Genomic DNA, 23398 nt, shown 5'->3' on the forward strand with positions numbered 1-23398 from the left:
ACCGTTGTCGATTAGCGAGGTTTTTGCACAAACAACAACGGTTTTGGAAACGTTGCAATATTTAGCGACAGTTTTTCAAAAACCGTCGCTAACATTAGCGACTGTTGTTTCAAAACCGTCGCTAATTTAAAATTAGCGACGGTTTTGAACCGTTAACCCGTCGCATGTTAAAATTTAGCGACGCTTAAATAAAACCCGTCGCTAAAATTAGCGACATTTTTTTAAAACCGTCGCTAATTTTAGCGACGGTTTAAATCCAAACCGTTGTCAAATAAAATAAATGTGACGGTTTATCATTTACCGTCGCCAATAGCGACGGTTTAACCAAAACCCGTCGCAAACTGTCTATAACTATCTCCATTTTCGATTCATTTTCTTCCACAACACTTAATATTTTTCTCTCTTGCACCATTTTATCATTTCACACAACACTTGAAATTTTTCTCTCTTACACCATTTTATCACTTCACACAATACTTAAAATTTTTCTCACCGCTTCATAACACTTAAAATTTTTCTCTCTTACACCATTTTATCATTTCACACAACACTTGAAATTTTTCTCTCTTACACAATTTTATCACTTTCACACAGCACGTTAAATTTTTCTAACCACTTCATAACACTTAAAAATTTTTTCTTTTACACGATTTTACTACTTCATAACACTTAAAATTTTTTTCTTTTACACGATTTTAGTTTTGATTATTAGTTTCTTTTAGATTTATTAAATTATTAAAAGTATTTTTTTATTTTTCGAAACAAATTAGCGACGGAAATCTTGATTACTCACCGTCGCTAAAATTAGCGACGGACTTGATTGCTAGCCGTCGCTAATTTTAAATTAGCGACGGTTGACTAAACCTTCGCTAATTTAAACTATAACTGTCGCTAATTTTGAATTAGCGACGGTTTTAATAAAACCGTCACTATTTTTTTTAGCGATGGTTTTTAAAAACCGTCGCAAATTTGATCTACCACAACGGATAAAAACCGTTGTCGTTGAACGGACTTTCAACAACACCCTCAGTTAGAACAGTTTTAAAATGACTACGACAACAGATGTCGTTTGCCGTTTTAGTATTAGTGAATTGATCAAGAAAAGGAACATGAATAGTCGGTACTGAGAAGATTGGCATGAGGCCGGCCCGGAAGGTATTTCTGTCGGCTGATGCATGTTTGTTTTGCTACCATCACTCGCAATTATTTTGCCACCCGAAAAGTTGATGGGGCCTCAAGTAGTAAACCAGAAGGACATATCACACGTGAAAAAAAAAAAAAAACAGAAGAAATACACGTTGATGGCCAACAAATTTCTTCACCAATAAAGCTTTTTCCAGAATCAACACAAGGAAATGCTTCCAATAAAGATAACCGTAGAGGAAAATTACAATACTCGACGTGTCAACAGACTGTGAAAATATCAGATTTCCATTACCACAGAATCCATTTAAAGTACCACCAACTTTCTTGAAGCACCACCGCGAGCCACGTATATCAACTTCGTATTCTTGGCCCTTAGCCGTCTATTTATAGCAACCGTTTTCGCCGTACCTGTGCACATCCATTCCCTTTATTTAATCAACTCTCTTCATCGATTTCTTCATCTTTGGATCCAATTCCCCACCAACACCAAAAAAAAAAAGGAAAAAACTTTATCAGTGACCCCTTTATGGCTAACTTAAGCTTCATCCTCGGAATTATAGGTGCGATTCAAGAGTTCTAACAGCTTCTTCTTTCGCACACGTTGCGTCGATATATGTTTTAGTAACTACGGATTATGTGGGGTTTTTTTCCTTACGTCGTCTCTAAAATTTTAAATAAAGTTCAATAATTAAGTATTTTCTTTCGTTAGTATTGTTCGAAGAGATGTTTTGGGAAACTAACATTTTCTCCTACTTTTACCGCAGGGAATGTGGTTTCTATTCTCATGTTCGCGTCTCCTATGTAAGTATGGCTAAATACTTCTAATGATTTCAAATTACTTATTAATCTAGAGTACTACTGTCTCATTTTCTTGATTTCTAGAGTACTACTGTCTCATTTTCTTGATTTCTTGTCGACTGAGAACAGATTTCATGTGTTTCATGTTCTTTCGTAGCCCATTTGAATTTCACTTTTCATTGTATGCAAAGCTAAATAATATACGATTCAATTCTTAAATTACTAGCGTTATGTTGTTTCAGGAAAACCTTTAAGCAGATAGTTAAGAAGAAATCTACAGAGAATTACAAAGGAGTCCCTTACATAACCACATTATTGAGCACCAGCTTGTGGTCATATTATGGACTTCTAAAGAGTGGGGGATTGTTAATTGTCACAGTCAATGGTGCTGGAGCCGCTTTGCATGTTATCTATGTTACCCTCTTTCTCTTCTACGCCTCAAACATCATCAAGGCTAGTTAGAATCCATTATTCCTTCACCTTTCTCATCTATGTCATGCGTCTACGAACACTACAAGAAAAATGATTTTTTCCTATCAACGACCTGCATTAAAGGCATGCTTCGGATAATACTTTGTACGGCGTACGTCATTATCAACTACTTTTAAAAGCTTGGCTTTCAATTGTGCAATGTGTAATGTACGATGAAAAATCATTTTTGTTGTGGTGAAATTTGTTTGTTTGCTTTTTTTTTTGGGTATACTTGACGATTCTATTTAAGGCATTATCTTTGTTACTTCTCTACACTGAATTATTAGCGGATCCAAACCAGTATCATACTTTTTGGAGTAGAAAATTATCCCTTCTTTTATTAAATAAAAAATTCCCTACTTTCAAATCTAATATGACGATTTTTCAAAAAATTTAATATCAGTTATATATTATTGTATTATGTTATTATGAAAATTACAATTTTGGTTATGTAAGTTTTTCTCTTTGTCCGTTATCTTTGTTTTTTTCAATTTTGGTTTTGTTTCCATCCGTCCAGAGACCAAAGAAGGGAACATAAATGATTGCGATTTTCCATGCTATAAGATATTTCAAAATTTTTTAGACCAACTGTAACATCCATATATAATTTTAATTGATGCAGATTAAATATATGAAATTGGTGGCAGCAATAAACATTGGGTTTCTTGGAGCTGTAATACTTGTAACTCAGCTTGCTTTCCATGGGAGTCTGCGCCTTACTTTGATTGGAATCCTGTGTGCAGCATTGACTATTGGGATGTATGCTGCACCTCTCGCTGCTATGGTAATATCTACTAAATATATTTTGCCAAATATTACAATTTTATATTTCAGAATATAAAAATTTTAAAAGGGAAATCATAAAATCGTTATTTTAAGTCGACCTGAATAATTTTGGTAATCTAATTAGTTAATTTGTCAAATAGTATGATTTTCATCGGAGCACTGACATGACTTTCAACGTAATGTTAGTAATTGGTGAGCAAATGTGCAAGAACAAAAATCAATTTATTACATTAAGATTAATTAAATTTTAATTAATTAGATTACCAAAACTCTACCTGGACCAATTTAAAGAATGATTTTTGGACTGTTTCTCTAATTTTTAATGATAGCATGTAAATTACATTTTTTTTATTTGATCAAATAAAAAAATAATACTTTTTCGTTGATAACTTATATAAAATATCTACTTCATAAAATTAACCCGTGATACCGTCTCACATGAATTTTTGTATTGCAGAAAACGGTAATTCAAATGAAAAGCGTGAAGTACATGCCTTTTTTCCTCTCTTTCTTCCAATTTCTCAACGGTGGGATATGGTCTGCCTATGCGGTACTCATTAAAGATTTCTATATAGGGGTAAGCTTACTTAATTTTACCCTATCATTTATTACTATTAATTCACCGAGAGAAAATTCGTTGTCTTTTCGTTGAAATATTTTTTCTTTACCTGAAATTTATTTTAAACTTTTAATAATTATTTTTCGAATTATTTAAAAATAAATCCAAAAGTTATCGTTTTTTTTTTATTTTTTTTAATTAATATGTCTTTTTAGCAGTAATAAATTTCTAGTTTATGTTACTATATATAGTAGTCTAACTAAGTGTGAGATTCTTAAATAATTTATGTCCTATTCTTCTAAAACATAATTAAATATTACTTAGACTAATGTGATATATAGATTGCATTAGCATGTTCTAAAGTTCAAAGGGCATCATATTTTGGCAAGTCTAGCTTTTTACTTGCCTAACTAAATTTAATGTTCCTTTTGATTCAAACCAAACAATTTGGTGCAAAATGTACATTCTTAACATCTTTATTTGGGACTTAGTCAAATTTTGCCCCACTTTTTATGTACCAATGATGGAGGTAGTGGGTAATTTTGTAGAATATAGTCAAATTTTTGCCCATTTTTTTACTCCAATGATGGATTAGCACTTAGAAAGGGGATAATTGTAGATGATTTCTCTATGTATATCCACTATTAAAATTATGCATTTTTTTTTTCAAACTTGAATTTCAAATGGGCCCCAAATCAGATATATCTAGAATCCATAATAATTATGAGTGACTGTACTTAGATTTATATGGCTTGAATTTGAGATTTAATAATTAGTGCAAAATATTTTGACAATCCAAATAATGTATATATTTGGTGTAACAAAATATATACATTTTTCGGATGGTCAAAATATGATGATGGTATTATTGCATTTATTAAAAAAACATTGTAAAAGAATTTTTTTAAAAACAGATGAAATTGACAGTTTTTTTTAAGAAGGAAAAAAATTTATTAACTACTAGTGCACCGCCGCACGCACCTGTACAATATTTTTTATAATTAATTTGGTTTATGTTTAAATGAAGATTAAAATATAATTATAAGATATAGTGAGGGACTACACTATAATTTTGATATATAAATTAAAAACTAAATAGAAAAAAGAAAAGAAAAAAACCTACGTAGAAATCGAACTTACAACTTAATGTATAGGAAACACGAACTCTATCCGCTAAGTTGCATGTTATTTACGTTAAATTTTAACATTTTATTATTATATATAATTATTAAAACAGACCATGACACTAAAAATTAGTTACTGTAATGGTCTCAAATTTAATAATATAGTATAGATTAAATTTTGCTTTTGTTATAATGTTTGGATACCATACCGTGCAGGTACCAAATGGGATTGGATTTTTGTTGGGCTCGGCCCAATTAATATTGTACGCAATCTATAAGAACAAGTCGATTGAGGATCCAACGGAAGAAGAAGGGTCGGCCCATTTATTCGAAGGGGTCATTCAAATGCATGATTTCAATGAAAGCATGAAAAATCGAAGCCTCAGCAAAGGAAAGAGCCTTCCGAAGCCATCCGTTGCTCGACAATACAATCAAAATATTACTAAGACAAGTTCTATGAGCCCTTATGAGTTGGAAGTATTAAAAGAAAGAGACATCGAGAAAGGTTTTCAAGAAATCCATTGATATATAATCGTGTTTTAGCGATATCTAAATTATTCGAACATTAGAAGGCTTCTCTAAATTTCTAACATATGGCGGGGCGATTTTGTTTTCCTTATTTTTGGATCGATGTATTCTAATTATGAAATACATCGAGATTTCGATATTCTAGATCATAGGAAGACTTGCACTCTCAATTTACATAGCACAGATGTTTGTTGACATTGTTGTTTATACACGCAAAGATGTGCAAAAGACTGGTACGATAATGTGAAGCACATGTTTGGTTTTGGTTATGGAGTATCTAATTAATCGAATGTGTAAGAAATTATACATGTAGTTCATATAAATCAATANCAGATCATTAAATGTGACTTTCGTTTCAGTTGTTAGCCGATTGATCAATCTTATGTATAACCATGGTATCAAGCGGCGAGGACATCAACGACACGCTCACCCGTCAACTGAGCCTTGGCCTTATATATCATCATATCTTTTCGTATTCATATTCGTATTAGTCATAATCAGGTCACCTCATTCAATCTTTTCATCATATCCATCGCTTATAAAAATATATACATAATATCATTTTTTTAAACCAAGCATGCAACACGTCTTTTAGCTTTATCGTTTTCCATCATAAAATTCCATAATATTTCAAAATAAACATTTTAACATTCATTACAGCATTCAGGACACTGTCAAGACGTTTAACAATTTTCAGGTGTAAAATGATCGTTTTGCCCCTAAAACCCTATTTTCTCAAATTACCCTTGGACCTTAAAATGACGCCCCAGATCTATCCAAACTTAACATAACACCTTAAATACACCCACAAACATTTTTTAGACGTAAACTTAAGCTTCACGACTAATTTCCTAATTCGTTTTACAACTTGAACGTACGTCCACATTTTAACCATATTGACTCGAAATTTAACCAAACTTTCCATTTTTTTTCTTACTTTTATTTTTCATCCTCTATCATATTCTTTATTTCTCTCCTCCCCCTTCCTTGTATATTTCTGCATATATGATTGCATGATTTCTCAAATAACACTCAGGTGAAGCCAACTTCTTAGGAGGTGTTGCTTCTGTGAAGAGTGTGAAGGGATTTAATCCTGAGATGGCAAAGAATAGATTTTTTGAGATATACCTGGATAAGGTATCAAACAATAACTTTGCATGATTCCTATTTATGTTTTTTGTAAAATCCAATATAGTTCACAATGTTGTTCCCTTTTTTTGGGTATGCAAAGCCAAATTCTGGCATAGGTTTTCTGGGTGCCTATGAACTTCTAATACAGGTATTATGATCAACAAATACGTTGGTTGCTGTTTTCTTTGAATTTTAAGTAATTGTATGATGAACAACAGTGTAAAGACCGTGGACTTAAAGTTGCCGTGGCATCTAGTGCTGATCGTATAAAGGTCTATGCTAATTTAGCAGCTGCTGGTTTGCAGTTGTCCATGTAAGTTTATTTGTATCCATCTCACCGTTATTATAAAGTCTCAGTTTTCAGTATGTCATCTATTTTTTTGAGGTTTCATTACTTGTTATGATTAGATACGCATATGTGCCCATATATTTTGTGAAACTGTATCATATAATTTAAAAGCATTCTTCAGCTTCTTTACTGCTTAGCAGACCTTGTGATGCTGTGTGTAGTGATTATAATGAACAACTCACACAAGAAATCACAGGATAACACAATAGCCTACATCCACTTCGACCCTTAGATCGTTGCACTATCACCGATCCGAAGAGAAACTTACAGGTTGTTTTTCCCCAAACCACCACACACACTCAAGAGTAAAAGATACAAGATTACACTGGAGATGTTCTACTCAATAATAGCTTCTAGACTGCTACTCTCACACAAGAAGGAATACACGAAGGATCAAAACTAATCTTCTTATCATCTGCCAACTATATGTACTTATATGTGTGTAGGTGAATATGTCATTCATCCAAGTCTTCACGTTCAAACCCATACTTCTGTTATGACTGGTAGCTTGCGGTTGTTGAGTCTTGATCTCCTACACCAATTCATTTCCCTTGTACATTTATCTGATTGTGTTTAACCAACCTTGACTCTGTGGGCAGGTGTGAGCATAGGTGAACCAACATTACATTGTGATAATCAATGTAGCCTATCTTGGCATACTATTATTACTTCTCTTTTCAAGAAAATCCGTAATGCGTGTTAGCTATCCACTATTTGATTGTCACTGTTTCATGAGTTCATCATAATTTAGATCTGGAAGAGAAAATTTTCATCTGTAATTACAAAACATGACTCACTAACCAGAGAAAAGGTCTTAATTTATTTGGATTCGTATGTTTGTGATGAACGTGTCCTGAAACTAAAGTTAAGATTGTTCTCCTCTTGAAAAATTAAACCAATTTTGGATATATTACTATATATTTAGTAGTTTTGAAAAATTAAAGTGTACCTTTTATTTTGCTATAAATTGTTAGATTGTTCTTTCAATTAATCGCTCTGGAGTCTTCTTTTCGTGGTGATGGTATTGACTAGAAAAGGTGCTGTTGAGTTCTTAGGATTCTTTTGTGTTGTGGTGGAATCTCACGTTACGAATCTCAAGCATATTATGTTTGAAAGCTCTTTAGCAAGCCACTAATCTCATTCAGGGGCAAAGCAATCTCTTTAGTTGACCAATAACATCTCTGGCATTTCAAAAGATTTTCTGGTAATCATATAATTTCCTTTTTGTTAGATATCAGCGCACGCTTAGGGCCCGTTGAGTATCAAAAGTTTTTTTTATTAAAAAAGTACTTTTTTAAGTTGGCTTTTAAAAGTGTTTTTTTAAGTAAAAGTTGTGTTAATATTGTGTTTGGATGAATAGATAAAAAGCACTTTTTAAATTAATAAATGTGTTTGTATACATATCATTAAAGTACTTTTTTAACTCATTAATTTATATATATATATTTTATAACGGATTTCTAAACAAGTGTGATGTATAAATATAAATAATTAAATCCATACCAAAACAATAAAATATTGAAATCTTAAAAACCATAAAAACAATTGTTAATAACAATGGTTAATGTTTACATTCTACTTTAATTTATTTAAATAAAAACTAATAGTTCACTGTCGACCTTGTATTGGCAGTGAATTTCTTATGTCATCTCTCAATTCTTTCATTTCCGTAATATTTTCTTGTGTTGGCTCTTGCCATCTCGTACCTCTGTCATGGACATAAACATTTTCACCATCTTGCTCGCTTTCTTGTAAATCATCAATATTTTCGAGTTGTTCAAGAATATCTCCAGCCGCATCGTATCGCCTTATGAAATTGTGTAAAGCAAAACATGCCACTATAATTTTAAATTGAGTATCTAGACAAAATGTGGGCATATTTTGTAATACCTTCCATCGTGCTTTGCACACTCCAAATGTTCTTTCAATAACCGTCCTTAAACTGGAATGATGATAATTAAATACTTCATTTTTTGATCTGAACTTTGGAGCTAATCGAAATTGAGGTAAATGATATCTAGTATCTTTATACGGTCCCATAAAGCCTTTGAAAGTAGGATAACCTGCATCAACTAAATAATATTTACCTGTAAAAAATAATAGTTAAAGTGTAAATATTTATCTAACAATTATTTAAAAAACATATAAGATATATTAATATCAAACTTTCAGGTGGGAGTGGAAAATGCAATCTCTCTCTGCGCATAGCCTCTTTAAAAATTTTAGAATCATGAGCAGAACCTTCCCAACCAGCCCATAGAAAAGTAAAGCACATGTCGAAGTCGCATACAGCCATAACATTTGTTGAAGTATACCTTTTTCTTCCAATGAAATCTATTTGCTTGCTAGGCGGAACACGAATGTATATATGTGTGCCATCAATAGCCCCTATACAATCTTTAAAATAAGTCCAATATCTTTTGTCATATTATACAATTATAAATATTCTAATTGCAAAAAAATGGAATAAGCAAATACTTTCCCCTTCCTGACTTCCTGGATTAATCGGATCATTGACCAAATTGTAACATAATTATCTAATTCACAATACGTAATACAGACGTAAATAAATAGGGAGTGTAGATTCTGCAGCAAAAAGAAAGCAGAAAAAAATGAACCAACAAAAACCTCGACGGAAAAAAAAAATTGTACCTTGTAGAAGAATGGAGAAAAGATTGAGAGGAGGCTACTGGTGGATGTTGTTTTTTAGGTTATTAAAAAAGCTAGTGAAAAAAGCTCTAAAATAGGGCTTTTAAAAAAAGCTCTAATTTCAACTTAAATAAGTGTTTTTTAAGCACTAGAAGCCCACCCAAACAAGTTAAAAATTAAAAAAACACTTTTTTAATTGTAGCTTCTTATACCAAACGAGCTCTTAATTGGAAACGTAGTTGCTGATTTGAATTTTTATGAATCAAATGCAATTGACCATGGAAATTAAGGGTTAAAATGACTCTTGGTGATCCAGGGTGAAGATTATCCTGGGAAACGGCTGTTATGGGACTGTCCTTGGTAGAAAGATAATGAACTTTTTGGATTTTGTTCCGTTGTTGGGGTTCAAAGAAACTATACCTAGAAGTATTAAACTGTGCGCTCACAATAACAGAGATTATATTATACTGCCAGATCTTGGTTGAGATGCACCACCGCCAAAATGTCGAAGAGCATCAATAAAAGTAACTACATTCTAACTTTACATGGTTCCATGCTTCGAGTTGTTCTTTTTACCTCTCTCAAATTTGTATACCCTACAGCATGTAAATTGCATAGTCCAAAAAGATAACTCCTCAGAGTTAGGAAATACCCGTAATTTCAGTATCATTAAGATTAGAGTTATTTTAGTAGATAACTAGCTAGTGATAATATTTGAATAAATTCGATTAAGCTATATAAATCTTAACAATACAACAACACACAAGCTTTTATTCCACTAAGTGGGGTCGGCTATTTGAATTCTCCTACGACAATTGTGTTTTATCATCTATTATATCATCATCTATATTTAGATAATGCGTATCATCTTATTATCATCCAAGTCTTTTTGGTCTCCTTCTTTGTCTATTAATATGCGTATTAGTCATGGTCTTGCATCTCCTAACTATAGTCTTTATCGGTCTCCTTGGCACGTGTCCATTCCATCTTAGACGTGTCTCCCTTAATTTTTCTTCGATAGACGCACCCCAACTTTTTCTTTAATATAGTAATTTCTTAGGCCATTTATTTTTGTATGTCCGCACATCTACCTTAGCATCCTCATCTCTGTGACTCTAATCTTTTGTTCATGTGCCTGCTTTAATGCCCAACATTCGGATCCAATGTAACATACCAGACCTAACAATTGTTCAATAAAACCTCCCTTTGAATTTCAGGGTACCTTACGTCACACAGAATACTAGATTCACTCCTCTACTTCAACCATCATACTTATATTTTATGCGATAAATTTCTATCAATCCCCCATCTTTATGTGAAAACAATCCTAAATACTTTAAGGTCTCACTCGCCGGTAATTCGACATCTCCTACTTTAACTATTATCTCGCTGCTCCTAGTATTGTTAAACCTATATTCCAAGTGTTTTGTCTTTGCTCTACCAAGTCGAAAACCTTTATCTTCCAACGCATCTCTCCAAATTTCAAGTTTGACATTTATTCCACGAGTCTCATCCACCATGACAATGTCATATGTAAACAAAACGCTCCAAGGCACCATGTTCTGAGTATGTCTGGTGAGTTCATCCATGACAAGTGCAAACAGATAAGGACTTAAAGCCGATCCTTGATGTAGGCCTATCTTTATAGGAAACTCTTCTGTTAATGCTCCTGAGATCCTCACTCCTGTCACTAGGTCCTATACATGTCCTTGATTACTTCAACGTATGCTACTGTTATGCTTTTCTTTTCTAAAACCTTCCACATAATTTCTCTCGGTACTCTGTCATATGTCTTTTCTAGGTCGATAAACACTATGTGTAATTCTCATTTATTCTCTTGATAAGTAACAATAGTACATAAATAAACCTGAAGAATGGATTCTTTTGAATTGAACCCATTCTTTTAATCACTTTTAATTTCTTCATATTAGTGAATTGTGCACACTTTTAACTGTCCGTTGCCTATCAGAAAATACTTGTTTTGGAAGATAATTTAACTAATTGAAGGATAATTTTTCCTCTGTTTGGCGATAGTCTAGAGAGATTGCTTTCTATAACTCAGTCACATTTTATAATATATGCTAGTATTTGGTGCACACTTGTTGCCTTTGCACAATTTCCATACATGTGAAAAAATTATTTATTTAAAATGAATTTTCGCTTAGAATACAAATAAAGAAATTGAATGTGTGGAAAGCTATAGGTTAGTTACATGAAATAGAAATGATGCGTGTTTCAAAGTAATTAAATTACTATATTAACATACATTTGTTTGATCCCAAAGAAACAAGATTCGATCAAGGTTAAAGTCTTTAGACCTATTAGTCTTACTACTAGTTTGTATAAGATAATTGCTAAAGTGTTATCAAGGATGAAATTTTTTTTGTCATACACAATATCAGAATCTCATAATGCTTTTATTGAAGTGAGACATACTTGGCTGCTGTCTTATTACGGATGAAATAATGGAACAAGGAAGGTGGAAGAGGAAGAAGTAGTGGGTTTTGAAGGTTGATTTTGAAAACGCATATGATAATATGGATTGAAATTTCCTTGATTTTGTATTAAGGAAGAAGGGGTTCGGTGAGAGATGGAGAAGGTGGATCAAGGGTTGTGGCTCGAATGTGTCATTCTTGATTATGATTAATGAGAGGCCAAAGGGTAAATTTCAAGCACAGAGAGGGCTTGGACAAGAGGATCCTATGTCCTCATTTTTGTTTAATATGGTAGTGGATGTGTTGAGGAGGCTGATTGATAAGGCCAAAGCCATGGACTTAATTAGAGGGATGGCGGTGGGTAGCGATAAGGTAAAGATAACTCAACACACTTTTCTTTGTCAAGTAGGAGAATCATTGTCAGGTTTTTGGTGGAAGTTGTAAGGTCGTTTTGTAAAATGTCAGGGTTAAAAATCAATTGGGAAAATAGTGATATGTTGGGTTTCCAGTGCGAAGAAGAAGAAGAGTTAGCTCAGCAAATTGGGTGTGGTACTGAAAAATAACCAATTAAGTATTTGGGGGTGCCTTTAGGAGGAAATTTATTAAAAATCTCATTTTGGGGACCTATTCTGACTAAGCTGTCAAAGAAGTTGGCATGTTGGAAAAAAACATTTAGGTCAAGAAGGGGAGGTTAATGCTGATTGCAGCCGTTTTGAATGCTCTGCTGAGGTATTACATGTCTCTTTTTAGGGTATCAAAGGGCATAACGGAGGCGATGGAGAAGATTATGAGAGATTTTCTTTGGGATGGAGCTGATGGTGAATCACATAGTTTGGTTGCCTAGGAGTTGGTGAGCAAACCCAAAAATTGAGGGAGAGTTGTGTATTGAGAATATTTGTTTGAAAAATAGGGCTATGTTGAGGAAATGGTGGTGGAGGTTTTACGCAGAAGAAGGGATGTTGTGGAAGAAGATTATAGTGAGTAAATATGGGTTACAAGATAATGGATGGGGTGCGGGTTTAGTAAGAAACTTGATGTTCAGATGCCCGTGGAAGTTTATTTCTATAACTTACCTGACGTTTCATCAATTAGTGAGGATTGTTGTTAGAGGAGGTACCAAGGCCAGGTTTTGGTAGGATAGGTGGTGGGGGAGATTATTCTTTTCGGGATCTTTATCCGTGTTTATTTCAGTTTTCTTCGATTCAAAATATGTCTATATCTTATTATGCTTTATTTGATAATTCATCCTCTTCCCCTTCTTGGGACTTGCATTTTCGAAGGGTTTTGAGGGATGAGGAGTTTTGTGAGTTGAGTGCGTTATTAGGAGAGTTAGATAGGATCAGGTTGATTGAAGGGGTAGATGATGTTCATGTGTGGGGTGGGGATCCGTCAGGTCTCTTTTCAGTCAATTTTTTTTTTTTGAGTCTTTCTTTTCGAGCAGTAGCTTTCCCGCTTTTCCATTTTACAATGTTATATGGAAAGCTCCAGTTCCAACAAAGATTCAAGTATTTTCGTGAACTGTTGTTCTGGATAAGTTGGCGACTTCGGATATGATGCAAAAGAGATGACCCACGTGTACTTTGTGCCCAAATTGGTGTGTGTTGTGTCGGAATGACAGTGAGACGCAAGATCATATGTTGATTCACTGTCCATTCACGAGTGGGTTGTGGTCGAGAGCTTTAGATGAACTGAGATTGGTTTGGGTGTTGCCGAAATTAACGCAAGATTTATTCGATACAGATCTTGGACTTGGACTGTTACTTGGCAAGAGAAACAACATTTTTGGAGAGTGGTGGTTCATGACGTATGTTGATCTTTGTGGATAAAGAGAAATAGAAGAATTTTTGATAACGTTGAAGATACGAGGGAAGAGTGCTGGGAAAAGATCGATATCAAAATATCTACTTGGATTCATGTAGATTTTCAGAATATCTCAATCTCAGATTTATTGAGAGATTGAGCTCTTGTGTATTATTGGTAGGACAAGGATCTTGTCTGGTATTTTGTCGTGAGTGAATTACTAGTCCGCTTATTGTAATTAAAAGCTATTAAGTATTTAATAAAATATTGTTTCTTATAACAAAAAATTACTATATCAATTACTAAAAAGATGTTTACACTTCATGGAAACTATTACATGTTTACATTGTTCTGCAATAATAGTTATTTCTTGAATCTTTTGAACTATTTTTTCACGGTTTTGTTTGCATGGAACTTTGTTCTATTAACCAGGTTTGATGATATTGTGTCCGTGGATGCATTTGAAAACTTGAAACCTTCTCCTGACATATTTTTAGCTACGTCAAAATTTTGGATGTGCCACCAAGTGAGGTAAGTTGTTCAAACTTTGTTATTTCATGTCATTGTAGTAGCTATTTTTGTTCTCATTTAGGCAGTATACTTGAGGTCTAATTCTTTTAATCACTGTTAGTTGAACTTGGGTGGAGATGGTGTCCAGTTGGTGAATAACATTCGTGAAGTGGGGCATCATCTATCTTCTTTATAAAACTAAGTATTTTCTTGACGAAGCTGCAAACCTAAGTAATTTGTTCTAAAAAATAATGATAATTTTATGGATATGGATCACCGGGGTATAGTTGAGTTTTTGAACTTTCTATAGCCACATTTTTATCTTATGCTGGCTTCTGTGTCCAGCTGGGGCTATTTGATTTTTTGAAGTCTCTATATCATGCTTTTATATTCTTCTGGCTGCCATGTCCCAAAAAAATTGACTTTTGACTTCCTGATGTACGGACTTTTCAGAAGATTAGTTTCCAATATCCATGTAACTGACTTCCCAACTAAATAGGATGTGCTATGATAATTATGATGATTGTGTCCCATATTTACTCATCCAAGGGTTTCTTGCTTTGTATTGAAAAATTTAAAGGGAATGTGCTCAAATCAAATGCAATTAAATTTAGATATTTTTAAAATTATGAGATTAAAAACCATCTATGTTCAAAAAGATTTATATCGTTATTTTTAATGAACAGTGGTGGGTAGGTAACACAAATTAGTGATTTATTTTTCTCATTTTCTGTTCATGTTTTAAATTTGTATTGTCTTCGAATTAAGTTTTGTCGTAATTCTATTAGAATTGATTACTGTATTTGGATGGCAAATATGCTCGGCCAAAATGGTGTACATTTTGGATATTTTGTCATCATGCAACTGATTGTTCTTCCTCTGCCACACTTTTTTTTCGTTTTATAGTTATAATTGTACATAGTTTCTGATTACGTTCATCATGATCTGCCATTCTTTTTTGTATTAGATTAAGAAGCTTGATTTAGCAAGCAGAAGAGTGAGTACATTAGCAGGTACAAGAAAGACTGGGTTCAAAGATGGATCCACCTTGGTGGCTCAGGTAGAAATTAATCCTTTCAATTTTCTCTCTTGGGGTGGTTCCATCTAGTTCCGTGACAATAAGTAGATAAAACGTGAATAGAAACTTTTAACTCCATGATCATAGTTAGCATGCAAAATAACCATTATAGTTATATGCGGTGGTAGGTTCACCACTTCAACAGTAACCATAAGCTTTTTTTATGTGAATTGATTATATACAACAAACGACATAAAAACTCGATCTAGTAGTCATGTAATGATAGTGTAGTGAAGTTTAAAACAGTAGAAAAGTTAGTGAAGAGAGCGGAACAGTAGAAAATATGATACCTCGGGGAGAAACCAGAACTTTGAGTGGCTAAGTTTTCTGTTAAAAAATCTATTGATAAAAAATCAAGGGACGAGATATCCTCTATGCTATATTATTAGTCTCTTGGTGTTTGTATCTTTTATTTCTCAAACACCAATCTCACTAATAATAATTCTTTCACCATCCTTCAAACTTACTGTATTTACTGAATTGTTGCTTAATATATCATCAAAAGATTATGCATGGGCCACACATCATATAAATCCATTTGTAGATGTTTATATTCAACAAGACAAACTTCGACAAACTTTTAAGAAATTTAAATACTTTTTGAGTCGGATCTGCCCTAAAATCAGAAAAATATCGAGATAACAACCTCTTTGACACGAATTATTTAAGAGCTCTGGTTTTAAATGTTAGAAACAAAATGTAAGGCCCATGGTCGCTACCCCTTTTGAGCCTGCAATCAGATCCCTCGTGGTAGCCCATGGTACCCTTACTCGCAGAACTCTCCACCCCTGGCAGTGGAGTTCGTGGCTCATCGAGTCTCGAATCCAAGACCTCAAGACTAATTAATTGAATTAAAAGGACTTGGTATCAATTGAGTAATCACATATCTCATGGTAGCTCATAGCACACTTACTCACAGAACTCTCCACCCCGGCAATGGAGCTCGTGCCTTCCCAAGTCTCTACTATCTCAATTCATAACAAGTATCTTTAATACAAGTACTTAGCATGGAGGTCTTGAGTTTGAGACTTGGGGAGACAAGAACTCCACTGTAAGGAGTGGAGAGTTCTGTGAGTAAGTGCGTCATGGGCTACCACGAAAGATGTGATTGCAGGCCCAAAAAGAGTAGTGTCATGAGCCTTACACAAAACCTGATATTGCATTTGAAATCAAATAACTTCAGCATGTATCATTTATTGGATGACAAACCCGAGCATCGAATTTGATGATCCCATAACGAAAATGTTCTTTTTACATTGCTGCCTTTACTTCCAGAAAATTATCCATTTTATGCCTTTTTTTACACCATTTGGAAAAAAAGGGTAATCTAATCAGTTACTGGCTTTGATCATGGACATGCTCAGGAAGATTATTCATAGTCGATACAAATAACAGTGTAATCAGATATGTAGACTTGAATGAAAAAGAACCAGTACTACTTCTTACATTGGAGTTAAAAGGTGTCCAACCGCCGGCACCAAAATCAAAATCTTTGAAGCGTCTTAGAAGGAGTTCTGAAGCGAACACAGAAACAATCCCCATTGATGGAAGTTCAGCTACCGAGGGAAAACTATATCTGAAGATAATGGTTCCAGAAGGGTATCATTTGTCAAAGATTCGATCATGTGTTGGGTTGCTAATTATGATTTTTCGGTGTTGTATGTTGTTTTGCTTATTACATGTTGATTCTTCTGCCCATTATGGCATTAAATTCATCATGTTTTCCATGGCGTCACAGATGGGAAATATTTTGGCTAACATTATTTATGCACTTCTTATGATTCCACTTCTTATGATTCTTATGGTTCCACGTTTTGCATTCATGTGTTCATTAACTGCACAAATCACATGTAGGAAGCACAAAGTGAATTTACCGTGGAAGAAGAACCTGAAAATGCAATCTCAGGTAACCCCTTGGATGGGAATATCAACAGGGAAGGATTTGCCATATTATACAGTTCAAAAGATCCTTCCCTTTACCTTCCAAAAGTAAAATTTACTGCAAGGTATGCGTAACATTTTCTTTTTTGCCTTTTTTCATTGGTTTACTCGATCAGATTCATTGTCTTTTCCTTCTGCAATGTTTCTATAATTGATAGGTGAGTGAAGATATAAACTTTCAAATGGCATTTGGTTTTGTTAGTGGTTCTGTCATAAAAGCCTAGATTCAGGATATAATGGTGAATAAGGATTTTATTAATTTCTTATAATTTAGAATAAAATTATCATCTTGTCTTATAGCTCAAAAATATCTTGGCATAAATATGAAATTTCTATTATAACTAAATTACAATAAAATCATTTCAAAATTGTATTATATCCTGGATAATATCGAATTGAATTTCAGAATATACTTATTTAGACCTCCTGCTTGCTCTTCAGGTTTACTACTTCAAGGAAGATGAAGTTTGTCTGTACCAACCATTGATGTTTGAAGTATTATTTCAAGAGGCTCTTCGAGATGCTACCCCGGTCGAGATAACACTACCATACCTTGTAAAGCCTAAATGACCTACATTCGATTTGCCCGGTCCGCTTCCTTGATGAATCTATGAATGTACATCTATCTAAATTTTATTCCAGCAGACAGCAGCATATGTGATTCATTAAAAAATGGCATGTATAGACATAAAAAACAGTAGTCAGTCATCAACAGTGTAAAGATCACAATGAGTTCTAGCATTGAACTTGTGTCTTATCATTTTTCACTCTGTTCCAAATTTTTGCTGGATTTGGAATGATCAATCCAACACATTATATGCTTTGTATTAGCTTACAACAGAAATCATTGGCTTCTTATTATCTAAATTCTAATACCAAGATTTAAGCATGTCGAGCTCAAATTTCAAGATGATAGAAAAAACTATGAGACTTGGATGGCAGTTATGGTCCTAGGTTTGGATCATGTTATGGGATGATCAATGTATTTTGGATAGGATTTCGAGGCTCGTTTTGAGAGAACCTCGCGATCTCACATTTACCATTCGATTTTATGATTCTGGATATTCTTATTCCTTGCAACAATAGTCATTTAAATACAAAAAAGACAATCGATTTCCCTAGCAAGAAATTTGCAATTATCCATAACTATTTTGCATGCAATATTAAAAAATGAAACTAAATAAAATCCTTCTAATTAATTTCTTATTTATGAATCTTCCACAACTTCATCCTTGATTTCAACAGTTTGTCTTTAATTCTTACTCATTACAATATCATTTATAATTTTCAAAAAGAAATTATAAAACAAATTACAATGCATATTATGATTTTTTTGTCACTAATCAAATTTTTCAGATTTAATTTTAATAGCTTGAATCTCATCATTGTTACTAAACTAATTTTTATACGACGACCAATGTTGTACATTTGGTGATCTCACGTGTGACAATTTGAGATAATAAATATGAAAATAAAGAATAAACTGGACATCGAGATTTACGTGGAGTAGCTGTCATATATTCTGTTTGTATCCGATCTCTTTCAATAACCTTTTAATCCATATTATCTCATTGCTAACTTGAGTAGCTGTCATATATTCTGCTTCCGTCGTAGATAACGCCACGACTGTTTGCAGTTTTGAAACACAGCTTACTGCTCCCCTCGCAAGTGTAAACACATAACCAGTAATATATTTTCTCTTATCAGGATCACCTGCATAATCTGAATCAACATAGTCCCTGATTGTAAAAATCTAACCCTCCATAACATAATGCAGTATTTGAGGTACCCTAAAAGTATTTAAGGATCCTCTTAATTGTAGTCCAATGCTCTCGTCCAGGATTCGCCATATACCGACAAATTGCTCCCACTGCTTGAGCAATGTCTGGTCTTGTACAGATCATAGCGAACATCAAACTTCCCACTGCTGATTCATATGGTACTCGAGACATCTCTATCCTCTCTGCTTCACTGCTAGGACATATCTCGGATGATAACTTGAAGTTAACAGGAAGAGGGGTCGATATTGGCTTGCTATCTTGCATGTTGAAGTGTTGTAAGACTTTCTTCAAATAATTTTTCTGAGAAAGCAAAATCTTTCTGCTACTTCTATCTCGATGAACTTGCATCCTTATAATCTTGTTTGCTGGTCCCAATTACTTCATATCAAATTCCCTAGCCAACTGTGCCTTGAATCCTTGGACCTGATCTTTGTTGGGGCCTGCTACCAATATGTCATTCACATACAACAGCAAAATGATATAATCATCATCATACCTCTTGAAATATGTACAAAGGGTCTGCACTCAGTCTGTTGTATCCAAAGCTCGTGATATAGGAATCAAATCTCTTGTAGAAACACCTCGGCGCCTGTTTGAGACCGTACAGAGATTTGTTCAACCTGCAAACCAAGTTCTCTTTGCTTTTTTACCTCAAAACCTTCTGGCTGAAGCACATAGATTTCTTCTTCAAGATCTCCATGAAAAAATGCAGTTTTCACATCTAGCTGTTCTAGATGTAGGTCAAACATTGCACACAATGACAACACCACTCTGACTGTTGTAAGCCGAACCACAGGGGAAAATATCTCATTGAAGTCAATGCCTTCTTTCTGAGCATACCCTTTTACCACCAATCTAGCACGATACCGCTCCACTTGGTAATTGTAATCACGCTTGATCTTATAGACCCATCTGATTTCAATGATTTTCCTCCCTCGTGGTAGTGTAACAAGATCTCAAGTTTTATTCTTGTCTAATGCCTCCAACTCTTCTTGCATTGCTATCATCCACAAAGATAAAGAGCTTTGAGTAGCCTGGTGGAAACTCGATGGCTCGCCATCCTCTGATAATAGACAATATGCAATGTTTTTTTCAGTAACATAATCTGAAAGCCAACCTAGTGGTCTTCCGTCTTGAGTTAACCATCTCACATTGGAAACCTCATACTCAACATGTTCTTGTTCTTCGTGCTCTAGTACTGCTTCTCAAGAAATTTTACCTTCGTCTATCTTATTTCCCACCTGAAATTAGTAGTTTCAGAATTCAGCATGCCTTTGTCTCCCTTTACTTTATCTTCCTCGAAGATAACATTCCTTCTGATGACAAGCTTGTGGACAGTAGGATCCCACAAGCAAAACCCCTTTACTCCGTCAGCATAACCAAAGAAGATACATTTTCTGGATTTTGATTCCAACTTTGATATTTCTTGCTCATTGTACAGAACGTACACATGACTTCCAAATAAATGCAAATGAGAATAATCTGTCAGCTTCCCGGTCTATGTCTCCATCAGAGTCTTCAAATCAATCGCCACTGAAAGAGAACGATTGATAATATAACAAGCGGTTTTTACTGCTTCCGCTCAAAATGATTTGTCTAAACCCGCAGTCCTCAACATAGCTCTTGTTATATCCAACAAGGTTCTATTAATCCACTTCGCCACTACATTCTGTTGAAGTGTGTAAACCGTCGTGAATTGTCTTTTGATACCCTCATGTTGACAATATGCATCAAATTCGTTACTGGTATATTCTCTTCCATTGTCAGTCCTCAAACACTTGATTTTCTTTTCAGAATCAAGTTCAACCCATGCATTAAAATCTTTGAAGATCTGGAAAACATCTGATTTCTTCTTGATTGGATACACACAACATCTCCTAGAGAAATCATCAATGAACGAGACAAAGCATCTCGCTCCTCCTAGAGATACAACCGGTGCTTGCCAAACATCCGAATGAATCAGCTCCAATGTGCTTTTGCTTCTGGCAGTAGAATTGTCAAACTTTGATATTTGTTGTTTACTGGTAACACAAATGCTCACAAAAGGGTAGTGACACTTTTGTAAGTCCCAGCAGTAGCTTCCGTTCTGAGAGAATTTTCAACCCTCGTTCTTACATATGCCCGAGCTTTCTATGCCATAACATTGTTAATTCTTCTCCTGAACCAATTGATGCAACAACTAGTTCCGCATCTTTATGTGTTTTTCTCCCAAAAGTATATACAGATTTGCAGCAACTTTTTCCATCTTCATAACCACAAGCGAACCCTTCAAAATTTTCATGATCTCATTCTCGATACGAGTTTTGCACCCGATGTCATCCAATTTCCCCAAGGACAAAAGATTCTTCGTCAGTCTTTTCACGTGTCGTACCTCATGTATGATGCGAATGGTGTCATCAAAAATTTTAATTTTGATAGTACCGACCCTAGCGATTTCCAAGGCATAATCATTTCCCATGAATACCGATCCTCCTGAGACTGGTTCATAATGATCAAACCATTCTCTCCGAGACGTCATGTGCAACGTCACTCCTGAATCAATTATCTATGTGTCACAAAATTTGTGACTACCTTCTGCAACTATTGCTGTTTCGCTAAATAATATTTCATAACGGGCTGAAGTACCGGCCACATTTCCTTGAGAACTTTTCTCGATACTCGTACACTCTTTCTTGAAGTGCCCTTTACCGCCATATTTAAAGCAGTAAATATTTTTCTTCTTACTTCTCGACTTTGATCTACCTCGTCTTTGGCTCCCACTGGAGTCATGGTCTATAAATCTTCCTCTTATCACCGGTAAAGCCTTTGCCTGCTTCGAAGATACCAACCTATCTTCTTTATTCTTGCGCCAAATTTCTTCACCGAACCGAAGAGTATAAAGCCTTCTCTTTAGAAAAATCATGTTGTGTAGCGACTTGACCTCAAACATCTTTGTCAGGGTATCCCAGATAACTTTTGCTATTTTTATCTTAGAGATACTTGACAATACTTCGTTTGCTATAGCCAAGTGTAAATTGACAACAACATCATCATTCATCTCATTCCACTTTCCATCGTCCGTAATTTCCACCGGTCTATCTCCGCCAAGCAATTCTCTTTTCTTAAAATTGCTTGTATCTTTATTTTCCACAGCATACAATTGCTTCCATAGAACTTTGTTATCTTGTATATGTCTTCCATTTTGTCTACAATAATTTTAGTAGACCAAACAAAATAATATAGCCTTAAAAAAATCTCAAAAAAAATTTTTTGATATGGAAGATCAGTCTAGGCTGCAACCACATAGCATATTCAGAATTTTAAGAAATTTTAAACTAAGGCTCTGATACCACTTGTTGGTCCAACGTGCGGTAATTTGAGTTAATAAATATGAAAATAAAGAATAAACTGGACACCGAGATTTACGTGGAAAACCCCTAAAAATTATTAGGGTAAAAACCAGGGGCAAGATGAAAAGAATTCTACTATAATATTTTACGGTGTACAACCACTCACTGTGTTTCCAAAGAGAACACATATTCTCTTAATACAAGAGAACAAAACACCTTACAAATATTATAAAACTAAGGACTCAAATGATATAGGATGAGAGAAAACTCGAAGGGATGATATGAAATGAGGGGAAGAGAGCTATATTTATAGAGCTTTTCGTCCATGTGAAGACGCGTATAAAACACATTCTTTGAATTTCTATTCGAAACTTCCGCTGCACAAGTAGCCAACCACCACTTTGTCTGCTCATCCATTTAATGCACATTTAACATATTGACGACAACATCATGGTTAGTAAACTCTTTTTTTTTTTCACAAAAACTAATCTTTGCATGATATATAAAGTTCCTACCACCATTCTAAACTCAATTATTCTGATTTCCATAATAGATGTTAGTTGTCTCACATCGATTGGATAAAATATCTGGGAGTTGCATATTCGAACTTGGACAATCCTCCCCCCTTAAGCTAGCTTTTGGGGTTGAGTTAGGTTCAAGTCGCAACCTTAACATGATATCAGAGTTCAGGTTCCACCGTTATGTGTTGGACTGCTCATAGTTGGGCTACCCGTTCTGCCCATTATTGGATCATTTATAAATTTCAAGCTCCAGATGTTCATTCCTGGGCGTGAGGGGGTGCGTTTGTTGTCCCACATCGATTGGATAAAATACCTGAGAGTTGCATATATGCACTTGGACAATCCTCCCCTCTTCATCTAGCTTTTTGGATTGAGTTAGGTCCAAGGTCCAATCTTAACATGTTATCATAGCTCAGGTTCCACCGTTATGTGTTGGACTGCCTATAGTTAGGTCACCCGTTC

At 34.5% G+C, this 23398-nt stretch overlaps 1 protein-coding gene and 1 pseudogene across 1 annotated transcript; both read left to right on the top strand.

Annotated features, from left to right (window-relative positions):
- Positions 1-1468: 1468 nt before the first annotated feature.
- On the top strand, positions 1469-5561 carry LOC140987338 (bidirectional sugar transporter SWEET16-like). The gene is made up of 6 exons (XM_073455800.1): positions 1469-1706; positions 1911-1947; positions 2187-2397; positions 3038-3199; positions 3659-3778; positions 5101-5561. Exons 1-6 carry the CDS (start codon positions 1673-1675, stop codon positions 5407-5409), a joined length of 873 nt encoding a protein of 290 aa, XP_073311901.1. The 5' UTR covers positions 1469-1672; the 3' UTR covers positions 5410-5561.
- A 775-nt stretch (positions 5562-6336) lies between these two features.
- Positions 6337-14666, top strand: LOC140988864 (protein SUPPRESSOR OF QUENCHING 1, chloroplastic-like; annotated as a pseudogene).
- Positions 14667-23398: the final 8732 nt, after the last annotated feature.

Source organism: Primulina huaijiensis, chromosome 11 (assembly GCF_012295235.1).
Source record: "Primulina huaijiensis isolate GDHJ02 chromosome 11, ASM1229523v2, whole genome shotgun sequence".
Lineage (NCBI taxonomy): Eukaryota > Viridiplantae > Streptophyta > Magnoliopsida > Lamiales > Gesneriaceae > Primulina > Primulina huaijiensis.

What these genes read in the sequence shown, in the direction of transcription:
- LOC140987338 (XM_073455800.1), top strand. Translation starts at nt 1,673, where the DNA reads ATGGCTAACTTAAGCTTCATCCTCGGAATTATAG. An exon ending in ACGCCTCAAACATCATCAAG is followed by an intron (nt 2,398 to 3,037) that starts GCTAGTTAGAAT and finishes TAATTGATGCAG; the next exon opens with ATTAAATATATGAAATTGGT. An exon ending in CTGCACCTCTCGCTGCTATG is followed by an intron (nt 3,200 to 3,658) that starts GTAATATCTACT and finishes TTTGTATTGCAG; the next exon opens with AAAACGGTAATTCAAATGAA.